This window comes from Polistes dominula, unplaced genomic scaffold (assembly GCF_049000335.1).
Source record: "Polistes dominula isolate Pdom_NZ unplaced genomic scaffold, Pdom_raw_medaka contig_77, whole genome shotgun sequence".
In the NCBI taxonomy this organism is placed as follows: domain Eukaryota; kingdom Metazoa; phylum Arthropoda; class Insecta; order Hymenoptera; family Vespidae; genus Polistes; species Polistes dominula.
Window position 1 is genome coordinate 4,417,067 of NW_028301152.1, and position 19,054 is coordinate 4,436,120.

The 19,054-nt window shown below is 32.7% G+C and overlaps 1 protein-coding gene across 1 annotated transcript in view; it reads left to right on the forward strand.

Moving 5' to 3' along the window:
- The window catches only part of LOC107064360 (UDP-glycosyltransferase family 37 member C1), a 47,321-nt gene extending 33,105 nt beyond the window's left edge, over window positions 1–14,216 (forward strand). Inside the window, exon 3 of the mRNA XM_015316996.2 lies at window positions 13,747–14,216. Within this exon, the coding sequence (XP_015172482.2) occupies window positions 13,747–14,047 (301 nt within the window). The 3' untranslated portion in view covers window positions 14,048–14,216. The remainder of the gene's footprint in view (window positions 1–13,746) is intronic.
- The last annotated feature ends 4,838 nt before the right edge of the window (window positions 14,217–19,054 follow it).

Here is a 19,054-nt window from a genome sequence, read left to right on the forward strand (position 1 = left end):
GAGAATCTTCGAGGTTCTATTTTCGTCCTTGCTGGATAACGATATTTTCTTCCTACTTTGCTTTATTCTCTTTCACTCTCTTTCTATTTTTTTTCTTTCTTCTTACCTTTCCTTGATATTACTCGGGCGACTTATCGAGTTACAAAGACGTATAGCGTCGAAAAGCGATTGGATCTTCCAGACCACCGTAACCGTCTAGTACACGACGAAGGAGAGAAACCTCCTGGGAACTAGATCGGCTTTCTATCTTTGTATATATCTCCTGCGTATGCATGTGTGTATATGTAATGAGTTTGTGTACAGAAAATACAAGATATAATATATATATTGTGTAATATATGAATTATGTGTGTGTATGTGTATATGTGCATACGTGTCTATGTAATAAGCCTACGTAAAGAGAATACATTATATAACATATGAATTGTATTTGCATATGTGCGTGTGTACGCATGTGCATGTAATCAGTTTGCATAAAGAGAATACAATATATGATATAAATAATATGTAATATATGCATTGTGCGTTTTACATGTGTATGAATTACTTTACACAATATAACATCAATAAACCGAATGATTTGAATACCTTTAAAGTAAATTTATAAATAATACAATTAAATATTCGATATTAAATACTCAGTTGAATAGTTATGTTCGATAGCTATGTATTACATCATGTCTTACATATAGTTGGCAACGAGTTTATCGATTATCCATAGTTTCCACTATCTCTCTGAAACGATAGTTGCCAAGATCGATAACCGATATGGCACTTTGCTATCCGATTTATACCAGTTATTGCCCGATATCGAAACGAATCGATTTCTTGTTATCAACTGTTAACGGAATTCTCCTATCGTCTGGTTAGACTTTTACGCTTTGTTAATCCCTTCTATATATGTCATTCTTTTATCACGAATTAGAAATCTATTTGAAAGAATCATGTATTTACGTGTAATTATAAGATATTACGAATGGTTATCGGTTAGAAATGTTGATTGAACTCTCGTCGTAGGATTTAATCAAACTTCAAATCCAAGTAAACGAATAGGGAAAAGAGTAAAAAGGGAAAGAAAAAAATGTGAATTCCAACGGAGTGTAAAAGCATTCTCGAAAAATCTTTTTCTCGTTTCGAAGGAGAACGATCGAGGATTGTTCGGACACCCGGTGTGCCATTCGCTTCTGTGTACGTAGATTTTATGTCTCTCTGCCTTTACGGTATGCGATAATTTAGAATTGGTGTCAGGGACAGGGTAGCCGATCTATATGCATCGGCAGCCGTTGCCAAGGATCCCGCCCATTCTCCAACTCGAAATACTTATTTGGAGAAGCGTAGACCGGCCGTCTCCAAGAACAAATCGACCATAAAGATTCGTACGGTCTATGGTGGAGCCTTTAAGATTCCAAATGCAGATCGTCTTGCGGCGACCACAACAGATTCGCATGAAAGATCACCTCGATAGAGTTCTCCAATACTCTTCTTTCTCTCTCTTTCTCTCTTCTTATTTCTTTCTCGCTATCTTATCCTTACCTCTTCAACTATTCGTCCTTGTAATGGCAACGACCGTAAATGTACTTCCATTTGCTGGTTCTTGGCAAATGCGACAAATTTGATTTAACCGAAGTTTATTAGGAAACAAGAAAATGTATCCCGAAATATATTTTATCGAGTAGATTTTTTTACATAAGGCATTATTTCAAATAGGTCGCTTAAATCATTGTGTTATTTTTGGTTTTATGGGGAAAGTACTCAAGACAGAGTTATGCTAATTTTAAAAACACATGTGATGGTAGAAATAATTTTTCCTTTGAATCATTTTTTTATATCTTAAGGTTATCGGTTATTTTAAAAATGTAATAATTTATATTAATTGATTTCTCATACTATTCTAAATAAAAAAGTATTAAATTAAAATATAGAAAAATAATTTATACGTTAAATATTTAAAAAATATGTCCAGCATTATTTCTCTAGAAAAAGTCAAATTTTTTTTTTTAATCTAAAATAGAAATAAATAAAGGTTTAAGATGGATTGCATTTTTATGATCACATTTTTTTCTCAAACGCATATAAGAATGCATTATTGTATCCTACTGAGGATAATTTTTATAAAACTAAAAATAAAGAATTTTTTAGTTGACCTGTTCTAAATATCCTGCTTTATACATAAAATAATTAAGTAGATATATAAGAACTAAATATTATACCAAATCTTAAGCAAAAACCTTATAACGAGCTAAACCACAATCCTTTTTAGAACCTTGATTAATTGTTAGAAAAAGAAAGAGAAAAGTTTTATACATTAATAAAATAAATAGTTATACGTACATCGGTATTAAAACACGAAGGATAGAAAAATATTATAAACAATTCAACATAAGATGATGATAAACTTGAAACTAAAATTTTATTTTAACATCGGAAATAAATAATAAAAATAAGTTATCGTTACTTTTAAAGTGTTGTTTAACATGGAAGTAAGTTCAGTCGATTAGAATGTTTTTATAATTGCAAAAATAAAACATTACAAACCATAAGTTGTAGTAGAAAATGAAGGAAAGAGAGAGTGTGTGAGAGAGAGAGAGATAGAAAGAGAAAGAGAGGTAAAATGAAGCATTATGGTTAAAGTACTGCGTGCACATTGTCGGTGCAATCTAAATCAAACGTTTATATACCACACGAAGAACATTTTACTTGTGTACCAGCAAAGTATCTTCTATGAAAGCCACGTGCTCGTTCCTTCGTTCGCACCTCGGACTATATTGCTCATAATAATGCATAATAAACGATTATTTTTCTCTACCATCATCTAGTCCCCTCTTCTCTTTTCCTCACTCACTCTATCGCATACACGGCGTTACACCTTTATGGAAAATTAACACCGCACGAGGTTTTACTAGGTAGCCGTACAAACAGCAAGACTAGAAGATTATCTTCAAACGTTTATAACAATATACGTTCGTTTTCTCGTTTAAAATCGCCGACAATATTCTCCTACGTCTCGTCTTTTCTAAAAAGAAAAGAAAAAGAAAAAAAATTAGGTCTTAGGAAAACTTAAATGAGATTATAAAATTCCTGTTTATATTCTCTCATTTATCTTTTTAATATCATCGACTTAAATGGGAAAAAATGTTTATAAAACATTTAGGAAAGATTACGTCTTTGATTTATGTTCGGTACCAAATCATTGGCAGACGATAACTTATATTTAGTTATTTTTTCTTATATATTCAATTTCATTTGAAGAAAACCATACCATAAGTTTATGGTAGCAAATATCATAAAATACAATAGGCAGCAGGTATAAGGTACTGTTTACCTAAAACATTAAGAAATTCCAAAGGGGCATAAATTCCCAAACTATCTCAATAATCAAAGAAACATATGGTGCGATAAAAACCCGTTAAATCGTGTCGGGCCCTTTGAAGGTTTATGATTCATATCTAAGCATGTACGATATCATAAAAGGAAATAACATCCTAGATCACGTTTCTCTATGCATTGTTTCCCTTTCCCAAAACATAAGATTTTCCTTCGGGAGATCCTAGTAGGTGGACCCTCCTACTATTGGTTAATCAATTGCATTCAACCCCTTCCCTTTCCAAAGGGGTGTAAATAATTCAGGTATAAAAACATGTGAAATCAAGTAAGACTCACTGTTCGTAATGCATACGTTCTGTTCGTAATACATACGCTCTCTCTTCGTAATACATACTCTCTTCGCTCATTATACATTTTTGTGTTATACATTTTACACATCATACATCTATACAGTCCACATTAAACAATTGTAACATAGTCGCCAAAGACTTAAGTTAATAAATCATTGTTGACTGAAGAACTGCCTTTAGTATACTACAAAACCACTCACACTGTATTAGTTTACCGTCGTGAGACTTTCCGTGCAACTCGCGTATAATTGCATCTTAAAAACGGTACGCTAGTTTGAAAACGGATTTGCGTCAGCATAACATATAGTGCGCGCGAACAATTTGTTTATAATATCATTTTAAGATTATATTCTGATGCAGCAAGTATCACGAGTATCATCGTTTAATATTATTATAATTTTTTACATTTTTACAATTGGGACAAGAATTATGATAAAATCAAACTATTTTTTGGGTCTAAAAAAAGAAAAACAATTATAAAGAACAAAAAAAAAGGAACACATTAGCTGGATCATAAAATTCTCGGGTAATTTATTTTTACTTATCTTTTTATTATCTTTGAGGTGAGAAAAGCCTTATAAAACATTTTGTAAAAATACCTGAGCAATTAATTTAGAAAATCGCTCAGGGAATATACTCCAGTCCAGTAAGTATTACGAGTATCATCGTTCGACGATAGTTTTCTGGATTCGTGGCCGGAAATTGTTGAAGCAAGTAAGATGTTGGTAGTGGTGAAGTTCCCTTCACGGGGAAGATGATAGTGGTGGTAACACTTGGCCTGAGAAGTTCTTAATCCGACACCGACGAAGGGCCATGCGAGAGGTCGGTGTCAAAAGGCTGGTTTCCCTGGGAACCGGTTAATCTTTTTCTCAGCCCGTAGGGACGCGGACCGGTACGTGACTCGCGGAATAGACCGAGCCAGAATAGAGAACGGCGGGATGGGTAAACTTTTATTAAAAATCTAATTGGATCGGAGCTCGGGGCCTGAGGGCCATTTCGCCGTACTCGTCTTCTCTCTTTCCCTCCCTACCACTTTCTTCATACATTTTACTTTCTCCTCTCTTCCTTTCTCTCACTTTCTTTCTCTCTCTCTCTTTTTCTGTCATGGACGTACGTTTCTCTGTGCACCACTAGACTGCCGCTGGAAGGATTTCAAAAGGACGTAGACGGTGTAAATCCGTCGCGGCTCCTTAACTTCGTCGCACTCTTTTCTCCCCTTCATTTCTCCACCTTCTTCTTCCTCTTCTTCCTCTACTTCTTCTTCTTCTTCTCCCTCTCGACGGAAGCTCGCTCGACCATTTCTTTTACTTTTATCTTTTCTTCGTTTTCTCTCGCTGCACCCATCGGCTGCATTTCATTAATCTCGGATTAAATCTTCGGCCTCTTTTTCCCTACTTACTTTCTTCTTCTTCTATTCCCTTATGTATGTATTATATATCTATATAGGTTTATGTCTACCTCTCTCTTTCTTTCTTTCTTTCTCTCTCTCTCTTTCTTACATACTTCGAATCAAACCGCATTCGAAGTTATTAGACGCTTCGACTAGCTGACTGATGCTATTATTATTCATTTTTATTATTACGTACCTTACCATTCAACCAGTTAATGATTTAGTTCGCGGTCGATTCGACGTAGAAATCGATTTAATAATCTCGAGAATTATTATGCGACCACTTTATTGTTGGTTCAGTCACATGTAACAAATTGGTACTTTACGATGGATATCTTTTAATAGAATTTCTTTAATTGTATGTTAAAAGTAAAATTTTTTGAAGAAATAAATTTCTTAGATATAGAATTCATTTAGTTATAAGGATATTAGAAAAATTCTCATAAAAGTATCGAATTTGACAAAATTATTTTAAGCTATATAAATTAAATAAATATTTCATATTGAAGTAATTCAGTATTAAATCTTTTTGTTTAAATTTATAAGAAGAGTTTCAAATTTAGATCTTGAAATTCATTCTTTTTGTATGCATAACAATACTATGGTAATCAAAATAAATAAAAATGATAATTTTTACATCTTGACAAAAAGAATCTGACAAAAATTTGATTATTAGTTAGATTTCTTTTTTCAACATATTTTTATATCAACAGAATGAACAGAAATATTTCTAATGTTCGTATTAGGTAAAACATTCGGTATACTTCTATATTATATTTAAAGGTATATAAGAGCAAAGAACTGTTCTATTTTCGATCCAATTAATAAAAGCCTCGAGGCTGTAAGCTTAGTTAGTTTGCTAAACGATCAACGCGTAACATTGCAGCGATTATCCCATAGGCGATACGAATTTTAAAACTTCATAAATTGTAAACATTTATGTATGTGTATGTGTATATATACATACATAACGTAATAATACATAAATATGTATACGTAACGAATAATTTTAACGAGATCTGGTTTTTTATTTTTTCAAATGTCGATGGAGAGGTTCGTTATCTCGAGAAACTAAAGAATTATAGAATTTTAGTATCGATCAGTGCACTTTTATAATCATATCATATCATACTTGCATAACTTGTCGTATAATATTATATTATTTTGAGATAATCTTATATAGATATTTCCAATTTGTTGTTTTTCTACATCGAAATAACGTTATTTTCTATTCATTTTTAATAATTGCACTAATAGGACCGAAAAGAAAACCATTATATTTAGATGATATAATTTTAATCAGTCTCTATTCATACGCGGTGGAATAAAAATTTTTGCGAGCAATTTTTTTTTAAATTATTTGTTGAATTTATGTTTCGAACGAATAAAGTTCTTTTTTTCTTAAGAGTAATATTTCTAAGTCTGAAATAAACAACCAACCTTTCGTTTACTTTCTTTCGATGAAAAATTAAATGTAACCAAGGCTACGAAAGCCATTAAAAAAATTTATGAAGAAGCTCTAAAAGTCAACAGATGTCAACAGATTAAAAATAGATAGTATACGATAATGTTCATCGAAAAAAACAAACAATGAATTTCCAGTATCGAACACCTATTCCGACTCCGAAATCAAGATTAACGTTACGCGAGGTTTTTTTTTTATACATATAATGGAATATTTGAGCGATCATTCACTTTTAATTATTGAAATCTAGCAATATAACATCAGAAGTTTATTATCGGAAATTGAGGTAACTTTAATTGAAGTTGAAAGAAAAACGTCCGTATTTAGTCAACCGAAGATCCGCACGCCCTCACACATCAATAATGACCCGCATAAAAATCCAAGAGTTGAATAGGGAGGTTATACTGTTGTGTCTAAAATCGGTATAAGCTGAGAAATTTATTGCACCGAATAATTCTTGACAGTGATGGTCATTTTATTGCGGATGAGCTATAAAAATACCAAAGGGTTAGATTTTTACGAAATAGGGTAAATTATATTTACTCATTTTACAAAATTCAATAATTCCTTTAATAAAGCTTCCAATGGTTTTCTCGGTATTTTTATGGTCATCACTTTCCAAATTCCATCTCTGCTTCCAAGAATTTTGGAAAGTGGTAATTTTCCACTACTACACCTTCACCAAAATTGTACCGCTCCACTTTTGGAGGGAAAAAACTAATAAGTAGTGGATGAAGATCGCTATAAGTGAGTTGATAGAGAAATCGTTACAATTGAGAGTTACGGCTAGTTTATATAATTCAGTCGTTATAGCTTGTTAGTATAATTCAATGGTTACAATTACTTGGTACAATTCATCCGATACCTTTGATATACTTCTCAGTTAGTATATCAGTTGAAGTAATTCAGTAAGAAATAAAGAAAGCAGAGCAGATAATCGTAACAAGAGCTGAGCATCAGTGCTTATTTGCAGTGTAAACAACACCAGAATATATCTTCAATCATTGCTAATTGAAGCGTGTTTTTCTGGAATCAATTTCTTCCTTCTTTATAACGTGGAAATCGAAAAGGATTGTATTCCTATACCAACCGGAATGAAAAAGCACGTTTATGAGTGCGTTTACAATACAGAAGTGAGGAGTATAGTTCACGACAATACAAACATACATATACTATACTCACTGTATTTACTCGATTTTTCTGCGTCAGACTATTATTTTTTTATTTTGTGGAGTACTTCTAGAGAAAAAAAAACATTTTAAAATGTGAACGGTGTTGAAAGTCACCTTATATAATATTTTAACTCATAACCACAAAGTTTTTACAAAATGGCAATTGAAAATCTACGAAATAAAAGGAAAGAGGTGGTCAAAAATAATGGAAATTATATTTTGTGTTTTAGAGTAATAGGTTGTTTTTTTTAATGTTAAATGTTGCACTACAAAATAATGAATTACTTTTCGGTTCCCATAGAATTTAATTTCTCACTATAGCAATTAGATATCGTCGATCGATGAGTGGGAAATGTATTATCTGGAAATACTGAATTAACAACGTGAATTTACCAGTTTTGTTAAAAGTTAAATGGCCTTTAATTTATGGATCGCACGAATTTTGATTCATAATAAAATTTTGATATTCATAATTATTTTCAGTGAGAAAAGAGAAAATTGTAGACTGTCGTAAAACAGTTCGTTAAATGAAATATATATATTTATATATATAGATATATAAATTCATTCTATTTATCATTACGATATATGAAAAGTAATTCGTTTAGCTTGATGACCAGTTTTGAACGATTGACTAACTGTTAAAATCGGGTTTTCGTATTTGATTTACTTTTTGAACTTTGGAATTGTAACATTTAGTAACATCCATTTTGATACGAATGCTTCGATTGTCAAATCGTTTCCTTTTTCGAAACGACAAAATTTCAAATATAAAACACGACAGGATCGTTCGCGAAGAGGAAATATATTCGATGAAAAGCTTGTCAGAATTTTAGGTTTAAACGATCGCGCTAGCTGAAATTCAACGCTGTATGCGTGTGTCATGTCAACTTTTTCGTTGAAAACACGTGAGTAGTACGCACGAGTTACGGCATATATCAATTATTAGAGACAGTTAGAGAGAGAAAGAGAAAGAGAGTGTGTGTGTATGTGTTAGAGAAGAGAGAAAGGTCCCATTGCATCTCCATGATAACGTTACAAGTCTCAAAGTTTATAACGTAGGGTTGTTGGCAGAGCGACGAGCGGAGATATCATGCGAATTATGTCTCCCTCGAGCATAATAATCGTCACATTCAATTCGATAATTAAATTCAAGGGATATATCGAAATTATTATTATTTTATGGCGAAAGAAGTTTCTTGAATTACTTACAAAAATGATCTTATACTTTTAGATAAAAATATGAACTTGTTCTTTGAATTATACTCAAATTCTATTGTTAAATATGGAATAATATAATGAAAATAAGAGTTAAGTTTATGTTTGCAGGAATCAATAAAGATTTTTCATAAATTCACGTGGAACACACAAGTAGTTCTTTTCGATCTACTTGCTATCTCGTGACACTTTGCACGTAATCAAAATAAAATCGGTCGATTGAAAAGTGTATATAATCATTTTTGTGACCCATTCCAAGCTCTTTACGGCGTTGAAACACGAACAAGGATAGGCGTTAGAAACGTGTTGAAAACGTTTATAATCTATTTTTATCGAGCTACGAGAGAGTAGATTCTTTTTTAAAAGAAAATTTAATTCAATAATATATACATTTATTATCTAATTATGTTTTAAATGCTTTTAACTTTAGGAATAATAAATTTATAGGAATTCCAAATTACAGCCATTACTAACAGAGATGGTATATTATGTTATTTAAATTCAAGAATGAGAAAGAGAGAGAGAGAAAAATAAGAGACATGAGGGAGAAATGAATCGTTCGTGGTGTCGAATCACAGAATAAGAATAAGGAGTGTAGAATGGGCGGAAAGGGAGATGGTAAGGGTTCCGCGGCTCAGTAATAACGTTACAAGTCGGAAGTTGGGGAAAGTAAGTTTGTAACGTGCCAGAGAAAGATAGAGACAGAGAAAGCTCGAGCCGAGCGACAACGATTCAAGATATCGTGGGAATTATGATCCCCTGGAGATACGATCCGGCCTCCGAAATGGGACTAGAAATGGTTCTCTACCGTAACTTTCGCGACATCTGCCTTCTGACTTTCGTGACTAAATAATTCAGACAACTTCCGATAACGTTACTTCCTTCGAACTATCCTGGCAACGTTTAGCCTCTTTGCCCTTCTCTCTTGCTAACAATAAGAAGAAAAAAGAAGAAACTAGTTAGAAGAACATTCTCTTATTCTATGTTAGCTCATCCAATTACATCGAACAACGAAGATCGGTCAGTTCTCTACTTCTCGTTCTCTATTTCTCTCTTTCTCTCTCTCTCTCTCTCTCTTTCATGTCACGTTCTTCTCTTATCTGCCAAATTTATTTCCGATGAATCATCTATTCTTCTTTTTCTTTTCGAAGAGAGGTCTAGGAAAATAGAGAAGGAGAGAGAGAGAGAGAGAGAGAGAGAGATAATCGGAGCCATTACATTCGACTTTCGACTATTACCACTATGTGTTCCTATAATAATACCTCTAGATAGTTTTCTTGATAACCTTAGCGGCGTTTCTCTCAGTTATGTTTCAAGACAAATAGTATGTTATCTATCTCTCTCTCTCTCTCTCCCTCTCTCTCTCTCTCTCTTTTTCTCTCATTTTGTCCTATACAAATGTTATACATATTTTAAAAGCTTATTTGACTCTTTAAAGTTTTTCGTTTCTTCATTTTTGAAAAAAATAAATTGACACATTTATCGATAGGATGACCGCGTTGCGTGGTTATTTTATTAATACTAGATATACCACCATTTTAAATATACTTATTTCTACTATACTAGTCAAAATGACTGGTGTATAAAAAAATGCTTCTTGAGGCTTCTAGTCTTTATTTACTTTAAAAAAATAACCAAAAATGTTTAACAATAATAATTTTAATAGATATATGGATTTATAGATATTTTTAAATAACAAAACGCTTAATTATTTACAGAACTCAAATGTTACATGAAGTATAAATTTTGAATTAAATTGGCCCGACCAGTCAAAATGACTGATCTGGTATATTGTATTTAGTGTTAAATATATTTTTAATAGATAAATAATATTGATTTTTCATTTTGTACTTTCTTAACTGTGCGCGGTATTTACTTTAATTAATATACGGATTAAATAGCAGTGCTGTCGGAGGAGTAATTAGGTTGCATTTAATACAAATCCGCGCTTCGAAAATTGTCATAAAAGTGCACGGGAGCACAAAAAGAGCGTGAGCTTCACCGGCCTATATAACTTTTTAAAAACTTGATGCTTCGGGCAAATGAGAGCAACCGCTATTACTTTTTCACTACTCTCGAGTTTTCTCTTCTCTCGTCATCATGGTAGTAGTAATAGTAGTAGTTGATGGTAGTAATAGCAGTAGTAGTAGTAGTAGTAGTAGTAATAGTTGCCGTTCACGACATAAAAGCAGACTCTACGCTATTCGTTCCAACCTACAACTCTTTTTCCTGATCTATATTTTTTTTCTATTACGAACGGACTGGTCGATTTTCAAAAGTAACAAGTTTCCTTGGAATTTGTTTGTATAATTACTCGTAACTCGTTGTGTTTATTCCATGAATTCGTCTATTGCATTTTTTTGTGTTGTGCCAGCTTGATAGTTCAAACGAATTTGTCTAATGGTTTTCCAGGAAAAAAGCAAACAAATCTAAAAATTTCGAAAAAGTATGATAGTAATCGTACCATATAACGTAAATAATAATAATAGTGATATAGGTATATTTATGATTATTTATAACGTCGTTTTTTCTTTTTGAATCAATCGATTTGATTTTTGATATTTAAAGATATTTAAATCGAGCCTATCTTTTTTATATTGACGATATCGATAAAAAATTTTAAATAATTCTTTACAATCCTAAAAATTAATAGTTTTGATTAAAATAATTGTTCATTTACATAAATAGGGTCACGTAAATGCAGTAACATTATCGTACATTGTTTTAAATTAATTCAACAATCATCGCAGTAATACTTTCGTGGAAAATTTCAACTTGAAATGGACGAACGAGTCACGGAAGTTGTTCTCAAAGAAAACTAAAGTACATACCTACTATACTTATCCGCCTACTGCTGGAACCCTTATCCGAAACATTTCCATTATCGTGGCAAAGTTAACGAGCTTGGTTCTCGAGTTGATTAGCCCTTTTGAAAGAGAATCTCAAGTAAATTACGTTTGCTCGTTCTAACATCTCTGACGTTTTTTTTCGTGTTTCAAGTGTCAAATATTACGTTGAAAATGTAAAGAATGGTTCCAAAATGAAGCCGATTTATTTAAAACGGGATATCTTTTTTATTGATATGTAACCTGAAAGAGAAAAGAGAAGAAGAGAGAAAGAGAGAAAGAGAGAAAGAGAAAAATAGAAAGGCGATCACGAGAGTAACGAATTAATTTCCTCGGCCTATAGCTTCATTCGATAACATGAAAACATCGATATCTCCGTGGCGAGGGATCGTCGAGAGTTAAGGGTGGTACAGGGGGTGCAACGTACGGGGTGTCCGACGCGCTTAAAATTGATGGTTAATTCAAAACCGCCGCAGGGTTGCGACTGAATTTGACCGAAGCAAATAACGGCTACCAGGTTGATTCGCGGACTGCAGCTGTAAACACGAATAATGGAGAGTACCGATTGGTAAATTGTGTATCCCGATTCATCCGAGTGAGCGAGTTCTGGTGTGTGTAAGTGTGTTTGGACAAGAGAAAGAGGTAGAGAGACAGAGAGAGACATAGAGACAGACAGAGAGAGAGAGAGAGAGAGGGAGAGTGAAGAGAGAGAGAGATACAAATAGACGTTTCTCTTCTTTTATTCTATAGCTTCTACTGGATATCTCTCTCTCTCTTCCTCTCTGCTTCTTTCTCTTTCTCTCTCTATACGTCAATCTTCTCGCTCGTCGGAAATCAACCCCCTTGCTTTCATTAATACCTGTCATATATAGGAGAGATGATATTTGGTTTCGTTTGAGGTGTTCCAGGCTCATACTTTGATCTTAAAGAGTAAACTATGTGTTTAGTTGCTAAACTGAGTTTTCTTTAGTAATATGAGAGAAATTCGATGAATGATACAGATGTAAATATTTTATTTGTATAGAGGTATTAAATATAAACAATACATACGAATTTTTTATTATAGTGAATACTATAACATGTAAATACAAATATATATATATATATATATATATATGTATTTCGTAAAGCGTGAAATTGTGAAATATAAATATAAGTACTTATTTATTTATTTATTTTTATTGTTTTTTTTTTTTTACTTTTTATCTTCTATGAAATTCGTTTAATATGTAAAATAATTCGCATTTATAATTTATGTTTTATATATAATTTTGATATTAATATTTTGTTATATTTCGTATATTTTTTTCATATATTTATGTTAGAGCATTAATAAATAGAATATAACCTTTCCATATGTTCTTTCGTTCTAATTCCTTTTTAAAATGTCATTTTACTCGCATAGCACGCGAGCAAGGCACGAATTGTTGTAACAACGATTGCTCGCGTTTTCACAAATGTAACATTCATGAAAGGACGAGCGTGAAACAGAGTGCCGTTATTTGGTTGCGTCCACTGAAGGACATCGTTGTGAAGCAAGTTTTACGGAACAGTAGTAAAAGTATGCGTAATGGTCAGACAAGCAAACGTGAGTCGTGTAGAAAATGGTTGGTAGAAGAACCTGAAATTAGAAAGAGAAAGAGAGAGAGAACGAACACGTAGAACGTTTAAACATCGATTTTCCGAACATCACGAACTCTTTATCTCCCTTTTTCTTTCTTTTTCTTTCTCTTTCTCTCACGTTTATACGTAGAATTAATTTCAACATTATTAGATTTTTTTAGAAGAAATATTTACATCACAAAAATGTTATTTAACATATTTAACCGTGATAAATGATAATAAAAATAATGTAAAAAGAAAATGTAATCTCATCGAATGATATCATCTATTTTGTTTATTTGTTATTTAATCGATTAAACATGTATTAACGTTTTCCATTAAAGGAATGCTAATCTTTTATGTTCTGGTTTGGTTTCAGGTATAGGGATAATGTGAAAAAGCTTTCAAAGGCTTTCAGAGATCGACCATCGAGTCCATTGGAGACAGCAGTATGGTGGATCGAATATGTCGGTAGAGGAAATGGTTTAGCATATATTCGAAGCGATGCAGCGGAACAACCGTGGTATCAACGTCACCTTCTAGACGTCATTTTATTTTTGATCCTTCTCTTTTTACTCATATTCTACGTTATTTATCGACTGATCAAGTTTTTTATTAAAAGAACGAGCACGAAGACGGAACATGTCTTTGATAATAAAAAATGGAAAAAAAGAGATTAAAACAAATTAAAGACTTCGTAAAATTTTTTTTTTAAATCTATTTGACATGTATACATTATAACAATTTATGTATATATATATATACATATACATATATATTTAAAGAACGTTCATAACTCATTAAGTCTTTATGGAAATAAATATGTAAAATAAATATATTTACAACAAACCACTTTTTAAAATGTACATTCATTTCCAAGTAAACGTAGATACTTTTCTAATAATTCTCTACCGATCGCATAAAAGACCTAAATTGTTGTGCTCTGACTGTATGAGAGACCGTACCCAATGCATTGTTTGACGAGCCAAGATGGAGACTTTTTTTTCGTTCTATGCACATCACTATTGTTTCAAGTGAGTACTCGTATTCGCCAGTGGTCGAAAGATAGCGAAAAAGAAATGGAAAAAGCATGAAAAAAACGTAGAAAAGTATAAAAAGAAAATGAGGTAGAAAGAGAGAGAGAGAGAGAGAGAGAGAGAGAGAAACCAAAGAAAAGTAGTATAGAAAGAGATAAAGTGTGAAAACGGGCAGAACGGATGAAGAAAGATAAAAGAAAAGGAGAGAGAGAGGGAGAGGGTAAGATTGAAGTTGTAAGGGGGAAGATAGGTGAGAAAAAGAAGCTAAAAGATATAGAGAAAGATAGAAGTATGAGAGAGAGAGCCAGCTTTATGGGCATTACGAGGTATTTCCCAGGTGGCCGAGTTTCCGGCTGCTTCGAGAGGTGCAGCCTTTTACTCAGTTGCAGAAGCAACAATAACAAGGAGCTCGGTGGCGCGAGATCCGAGACTGTTGCAAACATTTTCAACAACTGTATTTGCAGTGGCGTAGGTAGGTAAAGACAACTTGGTTCGTTACGAAAGACGATAACGACCGCAGTTGGGAAAAAGAAAAAGAGATTAAAGGAAAAAAGCCGGAGACTTTAAAGATGGCGACGCATGTTTTTCTTCTTTTTTTTTGGTTACTTGAAAGGACAAGAAAGATGGATTGCGTCAAGCTTTGCGAGATTAAACGCAATTCCGTGAGTCTCGATACAGTGGCGCCGGCGCGGCACTTTCTGCTCGAGTTTGGCTTTTCTAGTTTTCCTTTTTTCTCTTTCTCTCTTTCTCTCTTCTTCACTTTCTCAAGCTATGTCGTATCTTTATTCGGTACCTACCGTTCATCTCATCGATCATATTCAGCTTCCCACGCAACATTTCCTCCCGAGTCGTGAGAAACGCGACGCGGTGTCTCGTAAATATCTAAACTCCGAGAATAGTGAATTTTGTGATGGTTTCGTTTTTTCTCTCTTTTCGAGAGAAAAATAAAGAGAGAGAGAAGGAAAAGTGACCGAGAGGCTGAATAAGATTTAGATGCTGGTTGCTCGTCTCTTGACAATATTTTGTGTATCGATCGAAATGAAATAAAATATACGATTTGACTATTTCATGTTGTTATCGTTATCAAAAAACTCTTGAGTGTTAGTTTTTATGATGGAATTTTTTCATTTTATTTTAGAGATAAAGAAAAATATTCTACCCTCATCGATCACGGATGAAATATATCGTTTGATAAATTCTCTTTGGTCTAGATATCATTTGTATTGTAAATATAATGTTTATTACATTCGAATATAAAACGTGATTCTGCCGGTACTGTTTAAATTGTCAATAGAATAAATATGTTCCTACATGTGTTATATATACATATATATATATAGTATATTTACTCTTTTCTATATCCTCGTTTTATCTATCTGTGAACTGGTAAAATTCAATAAATCAACAACTATAATTTGTTTAAAAGACATTTGATGAGGTACGAAACAGGTCATAGTAATTTATTGCTATTAATTAAAATCGATCGAATTGTTTGAGTATTTTGTGAGTAAGATACACATATTTTTTTGTTATTGCTCATCTCGTAATGTTTCTTTCCAATTTTTCCTTTTTATTTTTCAGGAGATTTGTATTTTTTGTATTATTATCCGACGCATGGAAATTTAGATTCACCGATACGAGTTCATACAGTGGTTTGAAAAATTATACGAGAGAAGTAACGTGGTATCATGGTGGTGAACGAGAGAGCGTGATTGGCAACGTTTTCGAACAAATGTAGAGGGGTTGTCACGAGGATACATGGTACTATTTTGCGCTCGCTTTAACTTCGTTGATTGAATCATGAACGCGGTTTACCCTCGTACTGCTCGTATTCGTTCCTACCCCTTGGGCGTTGGGTGATGGTCCAAAGAGGGTGATCAAACTGGCCTGGGATTTAACCACTGGCTGAGCTTATGTATGCACATTACTTCCATTCATATTGCTTGTTTCGATTGGAAAGACCACGTCGAATTGAAAGACCCATTAAAATGAAATTTTTTGAATGTAGAAAAAGAAATCAGGGCGAGAGAAACTAGGCCAACTTTCATTCAACTGTCGAAAATAACAATTAAATAATCCTTTGCGTCACGTAATAATTTGTAATTTTTCTTGCATGAAAAAGTAGACACGAGTAGTATAAAAATCTATTTAATGATTATATGCTTGAGATAATTCCATTGTGAACGGTTGTTTGTGTTAAAGCCTCGTAAAGGAGATACACGGATAATACCGAAACAAGAAAAAAAGAGAGAGAAAGAGAAAGAGAGGATGTAATGAATTAATTTTTATGCTTTGTTATTTTGCAACAAAATATACTATCTAAGAAATAGGTTAATTGTTATATGATAATAATATTTTAGCACCAAAATAAATATAATGAATAAAACGTATCAATGATATTGCTCATGTTGCGATTATTTTTGTTCTGATTGATGGATCGTTCGAATAACGAAATTAAAATTTACTTTTATGTTTATTAAAGATAAAGATTATCGAAGAAATATTTTATCGATGCTTACTTTTTTGCTAATTTCTTTTTATAACAAGAAAAAATAGAGAGAGAGAGAGAGAGAGAGAGAGAGAGAGAGAGAGAGAAAGGGAAAATTCAGCTGCAGAGAAAATAAATGAGAGCATTCAATAAAGTCAATTAAGCTGCCAGATATTCAAAGAGAGTTCGTAAAAAATTAAACGATAAACAGTTCGACGAAGGAGAAAAAGAGCGTTAGACATAATTAAAAGATTCCTGGTATCCGTATAAAATGAAACGCGACGGAATAAATACGATTAAAAGACAGTTATAATTAAATAGCAGTTTTAGACTAAATTAGGCAAGTATTTTTCGCTATTTATATTCATAAAATTAATGCACGATGACCGTCGAATTAATTAAAATCTTATATTATAGTAATGTTCATACGTGATTTCATTTAACGTACAGAACTCTATTTGGGTTTTTAACATTTCTTTTTTTCGACTCGTCGTTTGGCTTTTTGCAAGTTGCTTTGAATTATAAATCTCACTGGCATTTAGAAAATATTAACGATACAGCTTGCATTTGAATAGACCCGTATTTTTCTCTTTTACGATTTCCTTTTTATAGTCGTTCCATTTACTTCCGACTTTCTATCGTTTCTAGGCATCTATTGAACTTTCGAACATATCATCTTTCTCGAAATACTAGTGATAACACCGACGTGAAAGATGAGCAAAAAACTTTTATAGAAAGGGAGAAAAAGGACCAAACTTGAACGCATTATATTGGGGTCAGGAAATTTTCCATGTTTACATTTCAATCGATTATATCTTATTAATATAGTATAATCTTCTTTAACACCATTTTCTTTTTTCACCAAATTCTCTCATTAAAATTTCATTAATATTTAAACTAAATTTTTCTTTATTCGTATTTTGTATTATATACAAATTGATACTTTTGACTCTGACATAATAGTCTTAGTCTTTAAGAGATCAATAAGGAATAAAATATGCATATAATATATTAATAAAAAATTTTTCGAATCCTTCGTCTCATGAAATACCCAAAGATCTCAGTAAGCTACCCATGAGGCTCGTTTACTTAAAGTTACCCAGAGATGGCCTTGCAGTGCAATTTCGACCACATATCCAATCTTTGCTACAGCGATCATCTACATTCAAGAACAAATATCATTTTTTTCGGTATTAATTGCAATGAATCGATGAAAACGTATATTTTCAACGATATACTCATTTCAATTTCTCACTGGCTATGAGAAAGAGGCAACAGGTGATCGATTTAAATCTCTACAAGCAACCCTTTCATCTAAGCCCTCTTCTAATTAGTATGGAGTATCTGACGATCATTTAACGTGCGATATGAAGAAGGAAGAAATACTCAGATCGTTTTGCGAGAAACGTCGTGCGAAAGGTCGTCGTTTGGATTAGCCGGGGAAAGGGCAACAGGTGCTTTCTGACGAAAGAGAATATCCTCTCCGCGATGAATCGTTTAGTCGGTTCCCACCTGCTTTCTTTACCCTCTTCCATTCTTTCTTCTCTCTTTCTCTATTTATTTCTTCCGTCTTCTTTTTCTCCTTTTCTTTTTTACACATATGAGTTTCTTTTCTCTATTATAATGCTTTCGCAGCATTTAATCGAATTTTTATCATCGAAATTTTACCTGCGATATTATTATTATGTTTTCATATTATTATAATTTCATTATGTATTCATTTTAATTAGCTTTTTTTATATTTCATATTAATGGTCACGGATAAATTTGTAGGACTATAAAATCTTCTAGAATTTTCTTTTAATTGCTCTCCCACAATCGGAATAAGTCGGAGTTGGATATATAAACTCTTTAAGTCTTTCTTAAGTCTTCTTAAATATTAAAAGATAGACGGATATTCTTTTGCGTTGTGGTAGTGTATAGTTTCTGGTAGTTGAAGTAGTTTCAAGTGAGCAGAAGCTCGACTTCGTAGGATATTATAAGGAGCGAGAAAGAGAAAGATAGAAGAAGACCAGTTTTCCGCTTTTCGACGCTTTCAACACTTTCTCGATCTCGTTAAACTTCGCAAATGTAAAACTCGGATAGAAAAAGAGAGGGAAAAAGAGATGGATGGTATAAAAAGAATATATCTACGACCGCAGAAATTTTATTAAAGTTGTTAC